Source organism: Tamandua tetradactyla, chromosome 10, assembly GCF_023851605.1.
Source record: "Tamandua tetradactyla isolate mTamTet1 chromosome 10, mTamTet1.pri, whole genome shotgun sequence".
Taxonomy (NCBI): Eukaryota; Metazoa; Chordata; class Mammalia; order Pilosa; family Myrmecophagidae; genus Tamandua; species Tamandua tetradactyla.
In genome coordinates this window covers 34150323-34171955 of record NC_135336.1, presented here as the reverse complement: position 1 = coordinate 34171955, position 21633 = coordinate 34150323, and the positions used below count along the sequence as shown (strand labels likewise).

Below are 21633 nucleotides of genomic sequence, written 5' to 3'. Positions count from 1 at the left end.
TTTAGAACTTGGAAATGATGAAAGGTGGCAAATTCTTCATTAAACTAGGTGAGATGAGTACATGGTTTAAGCTCTAACTGGAAAGGATATGTATGAGAAATCAAGTCAAATTTACAGTTAGGTTATAGAGTGAGACTGAGAGGTTTTTAAATTTTAAAAATGTTAACCTAGTCTTTCTTAGGACCATTGAATAGTGCAAACATTTTAAGGTAAGTAGGCTCTGCCACAAAGCAAAGACTAAAATGTCTTAAAGTAGGAAGATGTTACAAGCTCTGAGTACTTAATCCCACTTTAATTTGTTACTTGATGATTGATGATGATGACAATGATAAAAAATAGCCTTGTTATATTTGTTGTGGTTGTTTAATTTTATATTTGCTTTTTTTTTTTTTTTTTGCATGGGCAGGCAATCGAACCTGGGTCTCAGCATGGCAAGCAAGAACTCTACCTGCTGAGCCACTGTGGCCCACCCTAATTTTATATTTGCTTTTTCTTTTTGATTTCTTGGTTCTCATTGTGCTATGTGGTAGTGTGCTCTTTCATAATTTATGGACTAATAGCTTGGCAGATAGGTACTCAGTAAGTATTTGTTGAATCCATGATACCTCCAGTACATTAACTAATCAGCTGCTCTTTTTTTTTCTCTTTATTAGAGAAGTTACAGAACAATCATGCATAAATGAAATATAGGATTCCCATATACCACCCTAATATTAACACCTTGCATTAGAGTGTAATATTTGTTACAATCGATGATAGCACATTTTTATAATTGTACTATAAACTATTAACTATAGTCCATGCTTTAAATTAGGGTTCACTGTTTGTGTACTATAGTTCCATGGATTTTTTTTTTTTCTCTTTTACCATGTATACAATCTAACATCCTCTCTTTTAATCACATCAGATATATATTTCAGTGCTGCTAATTGCATTCATATTGCTGTGCTGCCATCACTGCCATCATATTACCAAAACATTTCCATCATTCCAACGAGGAACCCTGTACAATTTAAGCCTTAACTTTCCATCCCTTATCTATACCCCATCTCCTGAAAACCTATTTCTAGACTCTGACTCTATAACTTTGCTTATTCTAATTATTTCAGATCAGTGAAATCACTGTATGTCCTTTTGTGTCTGGCTTGTTTCTCCCAACATAGTATTTTCAAGGTTCATCTACGTTGTTGCATGTATCAAGACTTCATTACTTTTTACTGCTGAATAATATTCCATTGTATGTATATACCACAATTTATCTGTTCAGTGGTTTATGGACACTTCAGTTGCTTCCATCTTTTGGCAGTTGTGAATAATGCCTCTGTAAACATCAGTGTGAAAATATCTGTTTGAGTCCCTGCTTTCAGTTCTTTTGGGTATACACCTAGTGGAACTGCTGGATCATCTGGTAGTTACTTTATTTAACTTTCTGAGAAACCTCCAAACTGTCTTCTACAGAGGCTGCTCCATTTTATATAATCACCAGCAATGAATGAATGTTCCTGTTTCTCCACATCTTCTCCAACAAGTGTTAATTTCCATTTTTTTAACAGTAGCCATTTTTGTGAGTGTGAAATGATATTATATGGTTTTGATTTACATTTCACTGATGGTTAATGATGTTGAACATTTTTTTATATACTTTCCGGCCATTTGTATATCTTTGGAGAGACGTCTATTCAAGTCTTGCCCATTTTCAAATTGGGTTGTTTGTCTTTTTGTCATTAGATTGAAGGATTTCTTTATATATTCTGCATATTAAACCTTTATTGGATATGTGGTTTCCAAATAGTTTCTCTTATTACATAGGTTGTCATTCTACTTTAAAGTCCTTTTAAGTGCAAAAGTTTTAAATTTTGATGAGGTCCCATTTAGCAATTTTTTTTCTTTTGTTGCTTGTGCTTTGGGTGTAAAGTCTAAGAAACCATTGCCTAACACAAGGACCTGAACATGCATCCTATATTTTCTTCGAAGAGTTTGATAATTCTGACTTTTATAATTAGGTCTTTGGTCCATTTTGAGTTGATTTTTGTATAAGGTGTGCGGTAGGGGTCCTCCTTTTTTTTGCAAATGCAGATTCAGTTTTCCCAGCACTATTTGTTGAAGATACGGTTCTTTCTCAATTGAGTGAACTTTGCACCCTTACCCAAACCAGTTGGCCTTTAAATGTGAGGGATGATTTCTTAGCTCTAAATTTGACTCCCCCAGTCTGTGTATCTGTCCTTGTGCCAGTACCGTACTGCTTTAATTACTACTATGGATTTGTAACAACTTTTAAGATCAGGAAGTGTGAGTCCTCCAACTTCATTCTTCTTGGCTTTAGCTACTCAGGGCCCCTTACCCTTCCATATAAATTGGATGATTTGTTGTTCCATTTCTGCAAAGAAGGTTGTTGGAATTTTTATTCAGCCTACATTGAATGTATAAATTGCTTTGGGTGGGATTAACATCTTCACAATATTTAATCTTTTAATCCATGAACATGGAATGTCTTTCCATTTATTTAGGTTGTCATTGATTTATTTTAGCAATGATTTGTAATATTCTATGTACATGTCCTTTACATCCTTGGTTAGATTTATTCCTAAGTATTTGATACTTTTTGTTGCTACTTTGAATGGAATTTTTTTCTTGATTCCTTCTTCCTATTGTTCATTGCTTGTGTATATAAATAGTTGATTTTTGGGTGTTGATCTTGTACCCTGCCACTGTGCTGAATTCATTTATTAGTTGTAGGAGCTTTGTTGTGGATTTTCAGAATTTTCTGTATATAGAATCATGTCATCTGCAAATAGGGAAAATTTTACTTCTTCCTTTCAAATATGAATGCCTTTTATTTCTTTTTCTTGCCTAATTGCTCTGACTAGAACTTTCAGTACAATGTTGAATAACAGTGGTGAAGTGGATATCTTTATGTTGTTCCTGATGATCTTACAGGAAATGCTTTCAGTCTTTGACCATTAGATAGGATGTTAGTTATCAGCTTTTCATATATGCCCTTAATCATGATGAAGTTGTTTCCTTCTATTCTTTTTCTTCTGAGTGTTTTTATCAAGAAATGTTGTGAATGCCTTTTCTGCATCATTTGAGATGAGCATTTTTTTTTCCTTCATTGTGTTAATGTGGTGTATTACATAATTGATTTTCTTATGTTGAACCCACCTTGCATACCAGGGATAAATCCCACCTATCATGGTGTATAATGCTTTTAATGTGCTGTTGGATTCAGTTTGCTATTATTTTGTTGAGGACTTTTGTGTCTATATTCCTAAGAGATATTGGTCGGTAGTTTTCTTTTCTTGTAGCATCTTTATCTTTGGTATGAGGGTGATATTGGCCACATAGAATGAATTAGGGAGTGTTCCTTCCTTTTTGATTTTTTTGGAAGAGTTTGAACAGAAGTGAGCTGTTTTGGAATGTTTCCCCTGTGATGCCATCTGATTCTGGGCTTTTCTTTCTTGGCAGGTTTTGATTACTCATTCAGTCTCTTTACTAGTAATTGGTTTGTTGAGATTATTATTATTTTTTGCATGGGCAGATTATTATTATATTTTTGCATCGACCCCGGGTCTTCGGCATGGCAGACGAGAACTCTGCAGCTGAGCCACCGTGGCCCGCCCTTGTTTATCTTATTTGATGCTCTCTGAACTTCTTAGATGTGCACATCATAATTTTTGCTAAGTTTGGAAGTTCTCTGTCATTATTTCTTTGCCTATTCCTTCTGCCCCATTATCTTTTCTCCATTTTTGGAATGCCCATAATACATAAATTGGTATGCTCAGTGGTATCTTGGAAGTTTCTTATTCTCATTTTGCTTTTTTAAATTCTTTTTTTTTCTTACCTGCTCCTCAACCTAACTCACTTCAAGTGTCTTTTCTTTGAGTTAACTGATTCTTTCTTCTGCCATCTCCAATCTGCTCTTGAAACCCTCTGGGTATTTTTCATTTCAGTTTTTGTTATCTTAAGCTCCAGTAGTTCTGTTTTAAATTTTTTTAATTTAAAATTTTATCTCTTTACTAAGATTCTAGTATTACTCATTCATTGTTTTCCTGATATCCTTTTCTTCTTTTTCTGTATTTTCTTTCCTCTCATTGAACATTTATAAGACCCTTTTTTTAGAGGCTTTGTTTGATATATCCACATTCACATCTGTATTTTTATCTTTTTCCTTTGGATGGGCCATTATTTCCTGTTTCTTTGTTTTGTACTCTTTGGGGCACACTGTACATTTTAAGATGTTAATTGTGGGATTTATTCTCTAAGATGTCTGTTTCTGATCTTGTAATTAGCTGGTGATAAGACAGATTTTCTTGCTTTTTAGCCTTCCTATCAGGAAGGTCTTTCCAAGGCAGTGGCAGTGTGCGAGATTTTCCCTGTCTTTCTAGCTCTGTGTCTTGTGCTAGACCTTTGCTTATTAGTTGCTTTGGAGTTTCCCTGTTTGCAGGAGTTTATTCTCTCCCTTTCCCAGCAGACAAACCTTCCTCTCTTGGGTATTTGGAGCTGTCAAGTCTTTGCCCCAGACTATCTACCTCTGTAGTTTCTTACATTCCTTCCATTGTCTCAAGCTGCTTTTGCCTGGAGGATAAATTCTGGGAGGAAAACCAAGCCAAAGAGTACTTTCCCAAATTAGTCTTTCGAAGCTGAAATAGGACAAGGGACATACAAAGGGAGTACAGACTGGCTCCAAAGTGCCCAGGAGAGGGAATCAGGAGCTTTCCCTTGCTCTCCGAACAACTGCAGCCTTCCAACTAACTGTTCGCCACAACTCTGAGGAAGCATAGCATCTTTAAGTGTCCCCCTCCACAGCCTTTGTCCAGAGTGAATTGAAACAACTACCACCCTCAGAGCCAAGCCCCCAGTGATCTGAAGTCTCTAATCAAAAGCTGTGATCAGTAATCAGCCATAACCATCTCTGGTCTTGGGGAAAAGGATTTTTATGTCCCTTTCTGTCACCAGCAAGCTAGCCACGTGCCAGACCCCCTGACAGCCTGCTGTGAGAGTTGAGAATAGGTGCTGGTAGCTGCAGTGTGGAGAGAGCAATTTATTGTTCTTTACCGTAATTTATCAACCTCTTCGTGCTACTCTTCCCTGGATCCTGTTATTCTGACCTCTGGAGTTTCAGCGAGTTTTAGACAGTTCCTGCCTGTTTAATGGTTGTTCTGGTGGAAGGACTGAGTTCTGGGGCTCCTACTTCGTCATCTTCCCAGTCCACCTCCCATTGTTGTTTGATATGTGGAATTCCTGCAACATTTTCTTTTGCCCTGAGGAAACATTTAATTTAATAGTTTATAAGAGATTGGGGGGAAAATAAACAATACATTTAATCTAGTTTGAATGTTTGAATACATCAAAATTTGCTTTGATGTATTAATTCTTCATTTTATGTATGAATTTTGAAAATAATTCTTCAACTAACAAGTTAAAAAATCCTACTCCATTCTTGCCTGTCATGTGGGAGACCTGGGTTTGGTTCCCAGCCCATGCACTTCTCCAAAACAAAAATCAAACAAGCAAACAAACAAAAAAGAAGCAAACAAAAATTCAACAAATGGTCCTACAATAACAGAATACTCACATGGAAAAAGAATGAAATGCGACCCTGGCCATACAGCACACACACAAAAAAATGCTACTCCAAAATGTTTTCAGGTCTTTGGAAATTGACATATAACTCATTTTGTAGTATAAAAAGTTGGCCTCTGAGACTGTGTATGTAAATAATAATAGTTTTGCCTTGATTCCTGTGATAAAATTAGAAATGATTTTCCATGAAAGAAAAAAGGTGGCTCGAGCTATAATGAAAGGCACACTATTTAATAAGGCACCAGCATTCTCCAAATATGTCTTTTAAAGTAAAAATTATTTTCCTTTGAAATGACAATTTGTGTGTATGTATGAGAACACATTAAGTTGTTATATAATATACAAAATTAAATCCATTTAAAACTGATTTTACCCAAAAGAAGATGTAATGTATGTATTGCCTGACTTGAAATTTGCTAGTAGCTTTAGCTTTGTGTCATGGCAAATAACATATTAAAATGTTAAGCATTTGATAATTTGCATCAAATAAGTTATCTTAGTTTAACCAAATTGAAATATATTTATACTAGGAATTTTAAATGTTTTCTGCTTGTACAATATTCATTGTAGTGTTGTTAATTTTAATAGTGAATATTGGTATGAACTTTTTAGTTCAATTTTTTTCACATACTTTACTTTTTAATCTTCAGAACATTGCTACTTTAACAGGTATTTGCTTGTTGTTAACATGCCTGTGTTTTAAATCCTTGGGAAACTATTTACTTTAAAAAACTAGTAAAATCACTTTGTATTTTATTATTTTTCACAAACACTAATTTAGCTCAAAAATCAGCCCTGAAGCTACTCTAAATAGTAGAGTTAAAATAATGTGATAATTAATCTAATAGTCTTTTATGAGAATGCCTTTTAAACATTACTACATTTTGAAATCAATTTAACTTTTTTTAATTTGATCTTTTTGTTGTTGGAAGTATGTGTTGTTTTTTCCCATTTAATTTACTCTGTGTGAATCATTTGATGGTCTTTGCCCATTGACATTGAATTTTGACCACAGGGTAGCAGCTTAAAAGTTTTATCACATATTCTTAATTTATTTTATGTAAGTAATATATTTTTCATTAGCATATTAAAGCTGTTGCCTTATTCTTGACCCTAGCAGAGCCATCAGACACCCTTTCCAGTAAAGATAAAGGATTTGGGCGGGCCGCGGTGGCTCAGCGGGCAAAGAGCTTGCCTGCTATGCCGGAGGACCTCGGTTCGATTCCCGGCCCCAGCCCATGTAACAAAAACGGAGAAACAGAATACAATAAAAACAAGAAAATGTTTAAAGATGTTTCCCTTTCTTCCATCCTTCCTTCCTTCTCTCTGTCTTTCCTTTAAAAAAAAAAAAAAAAAAAAAAAAAAGATAAAGGATTTAAGCCTATAAAAGTAGGAAAAAATAAGTTCAGTGACTAATGTATGTATTACTTGGAGGAATTTGAAAGTAGGAAAAAAAAAGTATTGCCATTCAAATGTTCTATTGTCGTTTCTAGAGAAACAGTATATGAATGTGAAGATTCGTTCACAGAATAACATCCACTGATGCAAAGTAATAGCAGACATTATTCCTCAAAGCCTCATTGATTTGCTCTTAAGCTTTGGCAAAGTTATATAATCTTGTTTACCTTGGCTTTGGAAAATAATATCAACCTGAAAATTGAGATTTTTGGACAAAAGGTAGCTAAGACCAGCATTTCTTCTTACCAAAAGAATATGTTTAAGTTTCTCTGATTTCTTTAAAAGAAGCTGTAGATAAAATAATTTAAAAACACATTTTGGAACATACATAATAGGTATCTTGGAATTTTATGGTAAAGTTAGTTAATTTCCAAACTGTCAGAAGAATAAAGAAAAATGCCACTTAGAACAAGCATTTTCTCCAAACTCATTCATTCACTTAATTAATATTTATTATTTCTCATTATATATCTACTTCTAGTCACTCTCTCTATGCTACTAAGGAGTGTGTAATATACAATTCTTGAGAAAACAATTATGCAAATCTTTCTGCTTAATTGTTTTCATGCTTACTAATACCAAATATGGGAGAAGTGCTCTTACCTAACACAATTTCACCTTAATTGTTCTGGTAGTAGAAAAACTCAAAGTGTGTTTATAAAAATTTATACTTTAAACAATTTAACTTTATATGTAAATGTTCACTTATTCATCATTCTTTTGATGTAGAGCCAAGACCTTTCCTTTGAGTATATGTGGGTTTGCTGATTGCACATCTTTGACTTCTTTCTTGTATGAAGCTCCATTCATTTTGCATCATCTATGGTTTCTCCTTTCAGTTTCCTTAAAATGAAACAAGTCTCAAAAAACACTTTTAAAGTACAATTCATCTGGATTTTTATTGTTCCTGAATCTTTTACAGGTATTTCACTCACACCTAATTTTTTTTTTTTTTAAAGGAAAGACAGAGAGAAGGAAGGAAGGATAGAAGGAAGGAAGGAAGGAAGAAAGGGAAACATCTTTAAACATTTTCTTGTTTTATTGTATTCTGTTTCTCCGTTTTTGTTACATGGGCTGGGGCCGGGAATCGAACCGAGGTCCTCCGGCATAGCAGGCAAGCACTTTGCCCGCTGAGCCACCGCGGCCCGCCTCACACCTAATTTTGATAGCAGTTTTTTATCTTGTAGTGATTTACTTTTATCTAGTCTATGCAGAACATTCAGTTAGCTTTCATAAAAACAATAATCCTTTTCTTGCACTCATAATTTTTCAGTCTATATAATCATTAAAGTATATACTTATAATAATGAGGTCACCTGGCAAAAGTACATTTAGGAATAAGCAGACTCTTCTTGACCAAATAATTTACTTGGAAACAGAGGCACTCAGAGTAGTCTTCTAGCCCTGAGCTCTGAGAATCTATCAGAATGCTTTACTGAAGAAATAAAGAGTATCAATTAAGTGGGCTTCTACTGTGTTGCGTTAATTAAATTGTAAGAAGAAAATCCTCCATGCATCATCAGTGAGCATTTGTAAGAACTCAGGTTCATAGTCAACTCAACAGAGTTATTTATGAAGATTTATTTTCTTTGTTGGTTAGCCAACATTTTCCAATTAGTCCTTAATAATTTTGGCCTTCCCTGAAACATTACCTTGAATGAGTAATTGTTTGTAATGAGTATGGTTTAGCTTAAGTGTTTGCTTCCTTAGATTCTTTTTTCTCAGTGTCAGTATTAGTTGAAAATCCATAGCTGTCAGAATTGAAAACTTTTAAAACTTTTAGATTGTGTCATTGCCTCATTTGTCTGTCATATGCAATGATTGCTTATATGGTGGTTTTTATCAATGAGGCACACATTTTTCATCTCTTATCTTTCTGTTCTATTTCCTTTCTGTTACTTCAAGTATACCAGCTGCACCTTCAGAAATTCAAATAACCAGTTCATAGTTCCTGATCTCATGGCATAGGCTTTCTAACCCATCACTAAGTTCTGAGTCTGGGCATTTGAAAATTACATATACCAGAAGACACGATAATGTGCATAGGTGTACTGCTATATAAACTGATGTGTGCATTTAGCAGTTGTAGAGCAATACCTTTGTAGAAGTACTGGTGAAATCAGACGCATCTTCCTATATGTGCAACCTGAGAGCTCCACTATATTTGAAGGTTTAGTGGTTCAGAAAGAAGACACAAAAGACCATGGCTCACATTTCTTTCTTACTTTTCTATAAATGCATGACCTAAGGGCAGTTAACTAACCTCTTAGAAGACAGTTTCCTCCCTTAGAGCAGGAATTGCCTGACCCATAGCAGTTATTCTATACGTGTTTCAATAATGTCAAAATTATTGTAATTTCTTGTTCTCACCTGTTGCTTTATACTTTTGCCTTTGCTTTTATTATTCTCTTTTCTTGGTGTCCTCCTTCTTCATCTGGCTAATTCTGTGTCCTTAAGATTTTGTTCTCCCTACAAGCTATTCCTTACTACCCCAGTCTGGGTCAAATACTCCTCTTTCCTTTGTACATTCAACCTTGTGCATTTTTGTTGCCTTTGCATAGACTCTCCCCTCTGCCTGAATATACCACCCACCCCCTTTTCACATGTCAAATTCCAACTTATTTTTTCATCTGTCACCTCAAGTATCATTTCTTCTTTGAAATCATACTTGACTGCTTTTACAGACTCAAGTGTTCCTCCTTCAGTGTACCATAGTTGTTGGCATGTATATATCTTCTCTTGTATTATTTATCACACATTATATTGCCATCATTTAATTTCATGCCTGTTTCTTTATTGATGTTTAAATTACTTGAGGTTAGGGATCAAGTCTTATTTTTAATCTCCCTAGGATGTCTGGCAAATACTGGTTGCTTATTAAATTTCTGTTGAAGTGAATAGATCATTCAGCAAAATGGAATAATAATAATACATGTCTTCTGTATCTCACACGTTTATTGTGAGTCCAAAAAAGAAAATAAAAAAGACATTGTTATAACTTTGAAACTATATAATACGGCCCAAATGCTCATGTTTTCCTTGCTTTATCAGCCAGTGTTTTGCTGTGTAATGCTTGTGGTTAGGTCATGAATCCTTAATGGTTCATGAATATCTTTGAAGGTTTGACAAAGCTTTAAAGGATTTTCTGGGGAAAATAATCCATCTAAATGAATCTAAAAGATTCAGCACTCAACAAAGATTCACTTATTCCTGAAACTCATCCTTACAGTTTCTGGTTCATGAATACCAGGTTAAGGATTGCTGCTTATAACTTACTTTTTAGCAATATTGTAAGTTACTGTGCCAAAAGATCAAACTAAGTTCTGGAGGAGGTTTAGTGAAACCTGTAGGCTGAAAGAAAATCTACAAAGAGGAGAAATGACTCACTGGCCTTATGAGACAGCTATTATAAAAGAGAATACAAATGTCAAATTTGAGAAGCAGAAGCACGAACAGATTTTTTTTTTAACTTGCATTATGGGGAATGTGACCAAAAACACTTTATTCAACCAAGTACTTTAAGATCAGTTTGACTTTACAATAGAAATGATTGATAAGGGAATTAAAAAAAAAAAAAAAGCTAACAGTCACAAAATTTTGTTTTCACCTTTGGGCAGGCGGCATCTAAACTGGATACAGTGGGCATCCCTCCTGATTCTATTTTTGTCTATTGTGGCTCTGACTGCCAGGACTGAAACTTCACAGCATACTTTGGCAGGACATGGATTTCATCATGATGCTTTCTTCAGCCCATCCAATTCCTGCCTTCTTTTCAAAAGTGAGTGTTCCAGAAAAGACAATTGCACACCAAAGGAATGGACTTTTCCTAAAGCTAACTGGACGAACACTACAGCCAGGGTTTTCAGTCACATCCGTCTTGGTTTGGGCCATATTCTTATTATTGGCCAGTGTTTTATTTCTTCATTGGCTAATATCTATAATGAAAAGATACTGAAGGAAGGGAACCAGCTCACTGAAAGCATCTTTATACAGAACAGCAAACTCTATTTCTTTGGCATTCTTTTTAATGGACTAACCCTGGGACTTCAGAGCAGTAACCGTGACCAGATTAAGAACTGTGGATTTTTTTATGGCCACAATGCATTTTCAGTAGCGCTTATCTTTGTAACTGCTTTCCAGGGCCTCTCAGTAGCTTTCATTCTAAAGTTCTTGGATAACATGTTCCATGTCTTGATGGCCCAAATCACCACTGTCATCATCACAACAGTATCTGTCCTGGTTTTTGACTTCAGGCCCTCCCTGGAGTTTTTCTTGGAAGCCTCATCAGTCCTTCTTTCCATATTTATTTACAATGCCAGCAAGTCTCAAGGTCTGGAATATGCACCTAGGCAAGAAAGGATCCGACGTCTAAGTGGCAGTCTTTGGGAGCGCTCCAGTGGGGTAAGTTGTAAGGATACTGTTTTCTGCCTGTTCTTAACAACTTCAAATTGTGGTTATTCAAGAAAAAAATCAGTATTTATCAGAGAATGTAATGGATGTCTGTGACTTTTAAAAATCAGTCAAGAGCAAGGGTAGTTCAGTGGTAGAATTCTCTCCTGCCATGTGGGAGACCCAGGTTTGATTCCCAGACCATGCACTACCCCCCACCCCCCACCGAAAGAAACAAACAAGCAAAGAAAGAAAAAACAAACACAAAAATTCAACAAATGGTGCTACAATAATGGGATACTCAAAATGGGAAAAGAATGAAATGTGACCCCAGGAATATAGCATACAAAAAAAATCAATCAAGAAACATTCATTAGACTTGCTGTCAGAAAGGGCTGGTGATAGATGTCAGGTTAAAAGAAACATATAAATCATGTTCTCAAGAACCTTATGAGTTAGTTATGTCATAGAATATTATAGAATCATGGAGCTAGAAGATACCTCTCAGGTTATCTTGTCTAGTCTTCCAAACTTCACAAGTGAAGAAACAAACTCAGAAAGGCTTTACAGCTGTTAAATGAAAGAACTTGCACTCAACCCCATAAGATCTGATTACTAATGCTTTGCTTTTCTGCCTTGCCATAGTTAGGAAGGATAAGCCTTATTCATAACAAAAGTTGATCTTAATATGTTAATGAGTCTTGATAAAGAAAGTCTGATCCCTTAGTTTTCCCTGCAGTTCTTAATAAAACAAATTGTGCCAAAAAAGGAAGGACTTGTTTATACCACTAAGAAGGTTTTCAGAGAGTATCTATGAGTAGAACAAAGACATTTTCTAGAAAAACACTTATTCTGAATGTCTGCCAGTTAGAAGAGTCTATCAGTTACATTAAATTCATTAGTTACATTAAATTCTTTTGGTGATTCCATGAAGGAGTTAAATAAATGTTTAAGTAAAAGATTAAATAGACTCCTGTTTATCTAGCTTTAGATTTACAATTTTCAAGAACACACAAACTATTAAGTATTTCACACAATAAAAAAGTCACTCCTTGGGAAAATTAGTCTATTCCTTATCAGAGTTTATTATAAGAGTGTTCCTTGGTATAATGCCCCTGAAGTAGTGATACTGCAGATTGTTAGGATGAAAACATTGGAAGCACTCAGGTTCCAAATGCTCTCTGCTCCGGTATGGTATAAATTCAGAAGTCCTTTATTCTTTCCTAAAAGGCTGATAGTATTTTTGGCCTACTTTTTAAGTAAAACAAAAAGCAATGCTTAATAAGGACTGTTTTATATCTATTTCTCCAACCTTCAGTCATTTCCCTTCAAAACCAGTAGATGGTGTTCCTTACCTTTGTTAATGCTGTTAACTTTGAAGTGGAAGTACTGATTGAATTTCACTTTTTCATGACCTCAAGCAAGTTCTAGAATTAGCTTTCCAAGAACTTAATATTTATTTAAATTCATTTAACCAGGTTCATTCATTGTTTAATGAAGAAAAACCCATGATTTGTTACTAAAGTCCCTCCTTAGTAATCATTAAAAATGCTACATCTCTCCTTTTATTTTCATTAATTACTGATTTCATGTTTCCATTTAGGATGGAGAGGAACTGGAAAGACTTACCAAACCCAAGAGTGATATTGAGTCGGATGAAGATACTTTCTAATTGGTACCCAAATAATTGACAGCTCTTACAAACCTAATTTTCTCAATATCGGTGTTTGTGATATTTATCGTTTCATCTTGATAAACTAAGAATATTTCTAAAATATAATACTCTTCGCATACATCTAACCACTCTCTAAATGGTTCCATGCAAGGTTCAGATTTCACAAAGGCTGAGAAGTTCTGAGGAACTGACATAGAAGTAACAGTATAGAGACTGCCACCAATAGACTGGTACTTGATAAATCAGCAAGATGTATTTGCAGATTGTTTTTCTTATCATCCAATTTCCAAAAAACTTGTAATAATCACATTAGCTATACCTACAAATAGTCAAATAAAGATCAGTTTACCATATATTGATAATTATGTAGTTCTAATCTGTATGCAAAGTCCTTTATAATTATAAATATCACCTAGCTTGTCCCTTGAATTTTGAGGCACTATAGATAATTATAATTAAAAGCAATAGGGAGTATTTATTAAAAATTTGGCTGAAGGACCTAAATACCTGGCCACACCATAGATTTGGGGGTGACATAGGGTATGCTAAATGTTTTCCTGAGGAAAATTATTCTCTATGAATAAACTTAAAGGTAAATGAAAGTTGGTTCCCCAACCACCAGTTATGTCTTATACTTTATATTCCTTAAACAAACCATGCAGTTATTTTTCCCTCTTTTTATATATCACACAATCTTGGCCTCTTTCATATTACATTTCATATTACATTTTGTAATTCTTCTTTCATATTACATTTTCATATTACATATTATTCTTTCATATTTTCATATTACATTTTGGAGAATTAATAAGAAGGCATTTCATTTTATTATTTGTTACCTACAGCTTGTGACTACTTTATGTTTTTATATCATATGCTGCTCCCAAGAGTTGAGATACTGGCTTTAGAATCATATCTTATTATTAGTAAGACTAATGCCAAAGAATTCCTTTTAAAAGGTTTACATTGCAAACAAGGATTGACTTTTACTGAAATGTAAATAATATTATTCTAAAACAAGAATGCCAATAATGAATGAAGCATTTTAGAGTAATATTATTCCACACTTATGGGTCCGTGCTATTTTTTCAGGTTCTTTTGCATGCAGGAAATTGACTTTGTGAGGCAGAGAAGTCAGGTGGTAGATAATTTTAAAAATGAGGAAACAGAAGTGACTTGCCCAAGGTCATGCAGCTGGCTATTGAGAGGAAAAGAGTAGGCTTTAGCTAATGGCATGCTATGTTTACACGATACCATATCGTGAATGTGAGCTTTAAGGTTTCATTCTAATGCAGGCCTATATACAAATTTCTTCTCTTTCCCTGATTTTCATGTAGATGAATATAAAATAATACTGTTATGCAATCTGTCTGTGTTATCCAGAATGACATAGCTGGCAATAGCTGGTGGAAAGTTTATAATTAAAACAGTCATTAAACCTGTTTCTTGTGTTGCCACTCTGTGATGTGAGCTGGGAAATGGCTCTCCTACTTTCAAAAAATGGAGTGAGGCAAAATTCCAAACCTCTTTTAAAACTTTCTCTTTCAGTAAATCTTGACTTCTAAGAATAGTAAAACTGTTCACCTTATCATAGGCATTCCCATCAGAATTATGTGAACCAGGAAGATATCTTCTACTATGGCAGTTCATTTTTAAGGTAAGGAAAATAAGGTACAAAAGGACCTCTCACTTTTAGGAAATATAACACACAAAGCATTATTTCTTACAGAATAGATGAAATAACAAAATATTATTTACAAGTCATCACTAACCGAATGTTAAGTAGCAGATTCCACTAGTGCACAGAGATTGATTTTATTATTTACAATAGCTTTTTTCCCACCCTCCTTTATGGGAAGTATTTGTTCCCCAAAGTAAGGTTTACTTGTGTTAATTTGCCTCCTAATGAATGAGTGAGTGAGTGAAAGAGGGTGCGTGCATGTGCTGGAACTAAAATGAAAAGTTCTTCTGTGGATACACTGTGTACTTCATGAGTACCACTGTTTTAAATGGAGGATAACTTGAATGGTGAGAGGAAGTAGAAACCATATCCTATTATCCTAGGTGCTCTTTTAGTCAAGGGATTGTATAACTTGGTGAAAAGAATGTTTGTCATGTGGAAAAAGTAGACTTTTCCTCCGACTCCAGGGAACCAGTTATAAGGAGGGACTCTCCTAACAATTGATACTTTCCAACAATAGGGAAGTCCTCCTGAAGACTAAGTAGTAGAGAGTAAGTAGTAAATTCTCTATCACTTATTGTGAGCCATTGATTATACACTATGTATAGACTGTATGTGTGTGAAGATTTCTCAATAAAAATATATTTTTTAAAGATTCTCTATCACTGAAGTTTTTAGGGAGAAATTGTGTTATTATCAGGTATGTTTAAGAAGAGATTCCTTCATTGGCATAAAAGTTAAGTGATTTCTAAGGGCCCTTACTGTTTTCTTAGATTCTCTTCTAAGCAGCTATGACCGACAACTGATGAACCAAGTCTTCTCCTTTCTTGGTTTCTGAATAGCTTTTGGTTGGGCACAGATATGATTTGTAATGCTTTTCCCTGTTTCCAGCTCTGTCATTAGTTCTGGAACTGAACTTCAGTCCAGGAATGTGTTTGATTCTGAGGGAAAGCAGGAATGTGGCTGTTGGTTAGAGAGAGACAGATGACTTAGGCCCAGGATCTCCAAACCTTGGTCAGCTGCATCCTGCTGCCATAGGTTTTCAAAGTCCACACACAGAGAGGCATTCAGACAGACCTCCTCAATTTATAACTCTAAGGCTTTTTTGTTTCTGAATGCCATGTGGAATCCCTGGCATTGGTGAGCAGGACTAGACTATGTATATAGAGCCTCAGGGAATCCTCTTGCTCTTCTGTGTGGGCCCAATGACCTTGACCAAATACATCCAGTGTTCTCCTTGGCTCCTTTTCACTTGACTTGTGCCTTGATTTTTCCCATCAACTCTTAGCATTTTAGAGGAAACACAAGGCAGAGAAAGTCAAATCCAATGGAGGGGAATTCTACCTTCCTAGAGCAGTGTTTCTGAAACTTAAATAATATACATTCTCATTTTAAAGGAAAACACAAAGTATTCTCACAGATCTCAGTGCTGACATTTTCTTCTCTTTTACTGTTACCTAAATATGTACAAACATAATAAGAACTATAAACATCTTTGCTTGTAGTTTTTATGTGAAATCCAAAACAAATTTGCAAATTAAAGAACAGACAAAACTATAAAACCAACAAATTTTAAATTCAAATAGGAATTTATTAAGAAGATGATGCTTTACTCAAATCACATCACAGTGAACCCCAGTAGCCCTACAGAACTTCTCTCCTCACAAGCTGTTTTCCTTGTTTCAAGCACCATCATTGTCTCTGCCAAGATGACTGAAATCTGCTGCTTTTACTACTCATGCATTTAATCCTCCTGGGGTTTATCAACTCATGTCCGTAACAATCCCATGCGAATGTGGCATGGGATAAGTGTCCCATTCTCACTGCCTCAGTGCTTAGGAAGGTGAAAAAGCATCAGTTTTACATGTTCCCTAAAGTTTTGCAAAAACTCATAATAATGAAATCGCCTGTGCTTGACTTTTATGAGGGGCAACCTTTTTTTTTTTACATTCTTTACTTCTTCCACCCCCCCCCCCCCCACCATGGGTCGGCACTGGGAATTGAGCCGGGTCTCTGACCATTCTTTCTTTTTCTTATTCACTTTGATTGTTATATCTTGCTAAGTAACTGACCATTCATCTAGATTTTCAAATGTATTTGCATAGGAATTTGTGAATCATTTTCTCATAATTCTTTAATTTCCTGTTGTAGTTCCATTTTTTGGTCATTCTTAATTTTGCATATGAACAATTTCTCTGTATTGTTTTTTTTTGAAAAATACGTTAGCTAGCTGTTTCAGATTAATTTTTACTTAACTGTTTTTTTAAAAAAAAGATCAACTATTTCTGATTAATTTATATCCTAGCTTTCTAAAATTTATGTTCTTTTTCCATCTTATTTAGTTGAAATGCATTTATTTTCTTTCTTGTTAGTGAACATGCTCATTACTAGTTGGAACATTCCTTGGCTTGGAAGCCTAGTATTGTCATTATCATTATTTTCTAAACTGTTCTCTTTTGAATGAAGAGTGGTATGATTGAGGTTTTTATTCATAATTTTATTTCTAATTTTCACATATATTGGTTAGAAAATGAGATCTGTACTCTATTTTTTGGAATGAATTTATAAATATTTCTTTTAGGACAATTTTTATGTATTTCATGGACATTTAACCAGAAGGTATGCTCTCTGTTTTCTTAGTACAAAATTTATTATTTTAGGGTGTCTGGCACATTTTCATATTTTATTTTACACATTCACTGTTGTGTTTTTTGGCCCAGAAAGTTTCATGCGAGTTATATAACTGATTATATGTCTTTAATGATTGAAAAGTTACTCCTTTTACTCAATTAATGTGGTTTAAATTCTACTTTGTCCAATATTACTGATATTAATATTGTTTATTTCAGAATACATACATGAAATATACATATAATGAATGACATTTACATTGTTAATGTTATAGTATTGTGCTAATATCAACAATATGTTAATACTACCTGTGATACTGGTATCTTTAATGTTATATTATGTTAATTATTGTTACTTGCACATTTTTAAGAGAATTATTAAGTGTATTTGGCTCATGTTTTAGTATGCAATAACTTTTTTTTTTTCCCACATGGGTAGGCCCCGGGAAACGAACCCAGGTCTCCAGCATGGCAGGCGAGAACTCTGCCTGCTGAGCCACCATGGCCCTATGCAATAACTTTTTTTGAGGAAGTTGGTATTGGTTTGATATTTCACATCAATCAGAAAGTTTCTTTTAATATTTAAAGTTTCTTTTCCATTTCTACTCTATTTTATTACTAGTAATTATTTTTACATTTTTAAAAGCAAACTTAGACCCTTATTTATAAATTCATCAACACCAAAAATTTTAAAAATAGTCATTGATTCCTGGCAGTGAAAGATAAGGAATTAAGGGTAATTATATTTCCATCCCACACCCAAATTTTCTTAATAAGTGCTGGCAACTTTATCTGGATCTGTTATACTATATTTAATTTATTCTAAGACTTTTATTTTTTAACATTACCATCTATGAGATTGGACAGTTTTAAACAATGGCATGTTAAAATATCTGTAGCCTGGAGGCAGTAGTGATGAAGTTGCCTTTGCCTGTGCATGTAGGAGCTTAGTTATATTCTTCTTGATAATTGCAAATTCTTGACATTTCAGCAAACAAACCGTGTAAGGACCATTTGAGGAGACATTAAGAGTCTTAGTTGGTGTCTGAAAATCTTCCTTTGGTGCCTCCTGGTAAGATCAAGAATGTGCCAACATCAAAGCTTATAGAGTGGGTGCAGTATCTTGGAAGAGGATCCTGGAGACAACAGAAAAACTTTCTTTTAAGAAATTCTGTATCATCATCATTCTCTCAATGGCAGTGGCTCAGAGTACTGTACTATGTGGAAAACTTCAGACATTTATGACTCTGAGTCAAAAAGTGATTTGGCGGTGGAGGCTCTAAATGGGAAGATGCTTTAGGAATAATTATTTAGCTTATATTTTACCTTTTTATGTAATCAGGAGAGTGATACATTATAAATAAGTTTATAAGTTCTCATAAATGAATATAAAATAAAAATTTTAAGTGATAAAAGTACTGTTATTTAATTGACCTTGTGCTTTCTTAATGGTACATAAAATAGATCCCACTTAGAATTGATATGGTCATAAAGTTGATGAAATTTGGAAGTTTCAGTTTTCTTAATTTTTCATTATGAATCTCTTCTTTCAAAAACTAATAGTTTACCTTTAGTTTATAATTCCAACTATCACAGCTAATTAAACTTTGTTTATGATATAGCTTTCTCACTTATAACTTTTAAGTGCTAATTCATCTTTCAGCTGGAAGCTTTCTTAAAATACATTTTTCTTTCCTGAAAGAGTTTTTAGCTGATACACTTCCAGAGGTTTTGCAATTTTGATTACTTTGTCTAGCCTGTTAACACAAATGATAGCATATGTGGAAAGTAAGTGCAGCATACCCCAAACAGAATAGATCCAAAAGACATACTCTAAGACACTTATTAATCAGATTGTCAGATGTCAAAGAAAAAGAGAGAATTTTGAAAGCAGCAAGAGAAAAGTAATCCATCACATACAAGGGGAGCCCAATAAGACTATATGTGGGTTTCTCAACAGAAATCATGGAGGTGAGAAGACAGTGATATGATATATTTAAGATTCTAAAATAGAAAAACTGCCAACCAAGAATTCTAAATTCAACATTTTGTCCTTCAAAAATGGTGGCTCAGTGGCAGAATTCTTGCCTGCAATGCCAGAGACCCAGTTTGATTCCCAGTGCCTGCCCATGCAAAAAAAAAAGCGGGGGGGGAAATGAAAATATTTTCAAACAATCAGTGAGAGAATTTGTAACTAAGAGACTGGCTCTGCAAGAAATAGTAAAGGGAACATTACAGACGATACGAAAAGACAGGAGAGAAAGGTCTGAAGAAGAGTGTAGAATTTAAGACTATCAGTAAATGTAAAAAGAGGGAAAAAATTAGATATGACATATAAAATCTGGAAAACAAAATGGTATAAGAAAGTACTGCCTTTACAGTAATAACATTAAATATTAATGGATTAACTCCCCAATCAAAAGAAATAGACTGGCAGAATGGATTAAAAACAGGACCCATCTATATGCTGTCTAAGGAGACTCATTTAAAACCCAAGGACAAAAAAAGGTTGAAAGTAAAAGGTTGGAAAAAGATGATTTCATACAAACAAAAATCAAGAAAAAAGGAATAGCTGTACTAATATCTGATTACTTTGACTTCAAATGTAAAACAGCTAAAAGACAAAGAAGGACACTGTATCAGTAAAATAATTCAACAAGAAGACATAATCATAAACATTTATGCACCAAGCCAGAGCACTCCAAAGTGCATGAGGTAAACACTGGCATGTTTTACCTCACGTACTTCGAGGTACATGAGGGACTGCTTAGGGGGAGGGAGAAATAGCACCTCTCCCATAATAATCAGAGACTTCAATTCCTTGCTCTCATCAGTGGATAGAACATCTAGACAAAGAATAAAGAAACAGAGAATTTGATAAATGAACTAGACTTAGCAGACATTTACAGAACATTACACCCCACAACAGCAGGATACACGTTTTTCTCAAGTGTTCATGGATCATTCTCAAGAATAAACCATATGCTGGGTCACAAAGCATGTCTTGATAAACTTAAAAATGTTTAAATCATACAAAATATTTTCTCAGATCATTGTGGACTGAAGTTAGAAAATTCACAAGTGTATGGAGCTTAAACAATGCATTCTTAAACAACTAGTGAGTCAAAGAAATTGCAAGATAAATCAGGTAGTATATCAAGGCAAATGAAAATGAAAACAGCCTATCAAAATTTATGGGATGCACGATGAATCCCAGAGTGATTCGATCAGTGAGTGGAAGCCCCATTCAGGGAATGGTGAGAGCGGGGAGAAATTCAACTTCCCCAAGTTGAATTCTTGGTATTCTCACAAGCAGTGTGGACAACCAAAGCTATAGGCTGAGCCCCCAGTCTTGGGGTTTGTTCATATGAAACTTGACCCCACAAAGGATAGATCAAGTCTACTTAAAATTTAGGCCTAAGAGTCAACCCGAAGAGAGCCTCTTTTGTTGCTCAGATATGCCTCTCTCTCCAGCCAACACAACGAGCAGTCTCACCACCCTCCCTCTCTCTGCGTGGGACATGACTCCCAGGGGTGTGGACCTTCCTGGCAATGTGGGACAGAGATCCTGGAATGAGCTGAGACTCAGCATCAAGGGATTGAGAAAAACCCTAGAATGAGCTGAGAATTAACATCAAGGGATTGAGAGAACCTTCTCGACCAAAAGGGGGAAGAGTGAAATGAGACTGTCAATGGCTGAGAGATTCCAAACAGAGTGGAGAGGTTATCCTGGAGGTTATTCTTACGCATTAAGTAGATATCACCTTGTTGTTCAAGATGTAGTGGAGAGGCTGGAGGGAACTGCCTGAAAATGTAGAGCTGTGTTCCAGTAGCCATGTTTCTTGATGATAATTGAACAATGATATAGCTTTCACAGTGTGACTCTGTGATTGTGAAAACCTTGTGTCTGATGCTCCTTTTAGCTACCGTATCAACAGAAGAGTAGAACATATGGAATAAAAATAAATAATAGGGGGAACAAATGTTAAAATAAATTTAGTTTGAAATGCTAGTGATAAATGAAAGTGAGGGGTAAGGGGTATGGTATGTATAGTCTTTTTTTTTCTTTTTTTCTGTCTTTTTATTTCTTTTTCTAAACCAATGCAAATGTTCTAAGAAATGATGAATATGCAACTATGTGATGATGATATTAAGAATTACTGATTATATATGTAGAATGGAATATCTTAATGTTTTGTTTGTTAATTTTTTTTAAT

At 34.7% G+C, this 21633-nt stretch overlaps 1 protein-coding gene across 10 annotated transcripts in view; it reads left to right on the top strand.

The window, feature by feature from the left end:
- SLC35A5 (solute carrier family 35 member A5) overlaps positions 1-21633 on the top strand; it is a 55745-nt gene that overhangs the window by 17219 nt on the left and 16893 nt on the right. For 3 of the 10 annotated variants that reach the window (XR_013158538.1, XR_013158536.1, XR_013158535.1), the window contains exons 6-8: positions 10659-11442; positions 13034-13105; positions 14700-14762. Coding sequence is in view for 5 of the 10 variants with exons in the window: in XM_077118393.1 (XP_076974508.1) it covers positions 10659-11442; positions 13034-13102 (853 nt within the window). In the remaining 5 variants the exon portion in view is untranslated. The other 7 variants (XR_013158537.1, XM_077118393.1, XM_077118394.1 and 4 more) reach the window with 7 other exon arrangements.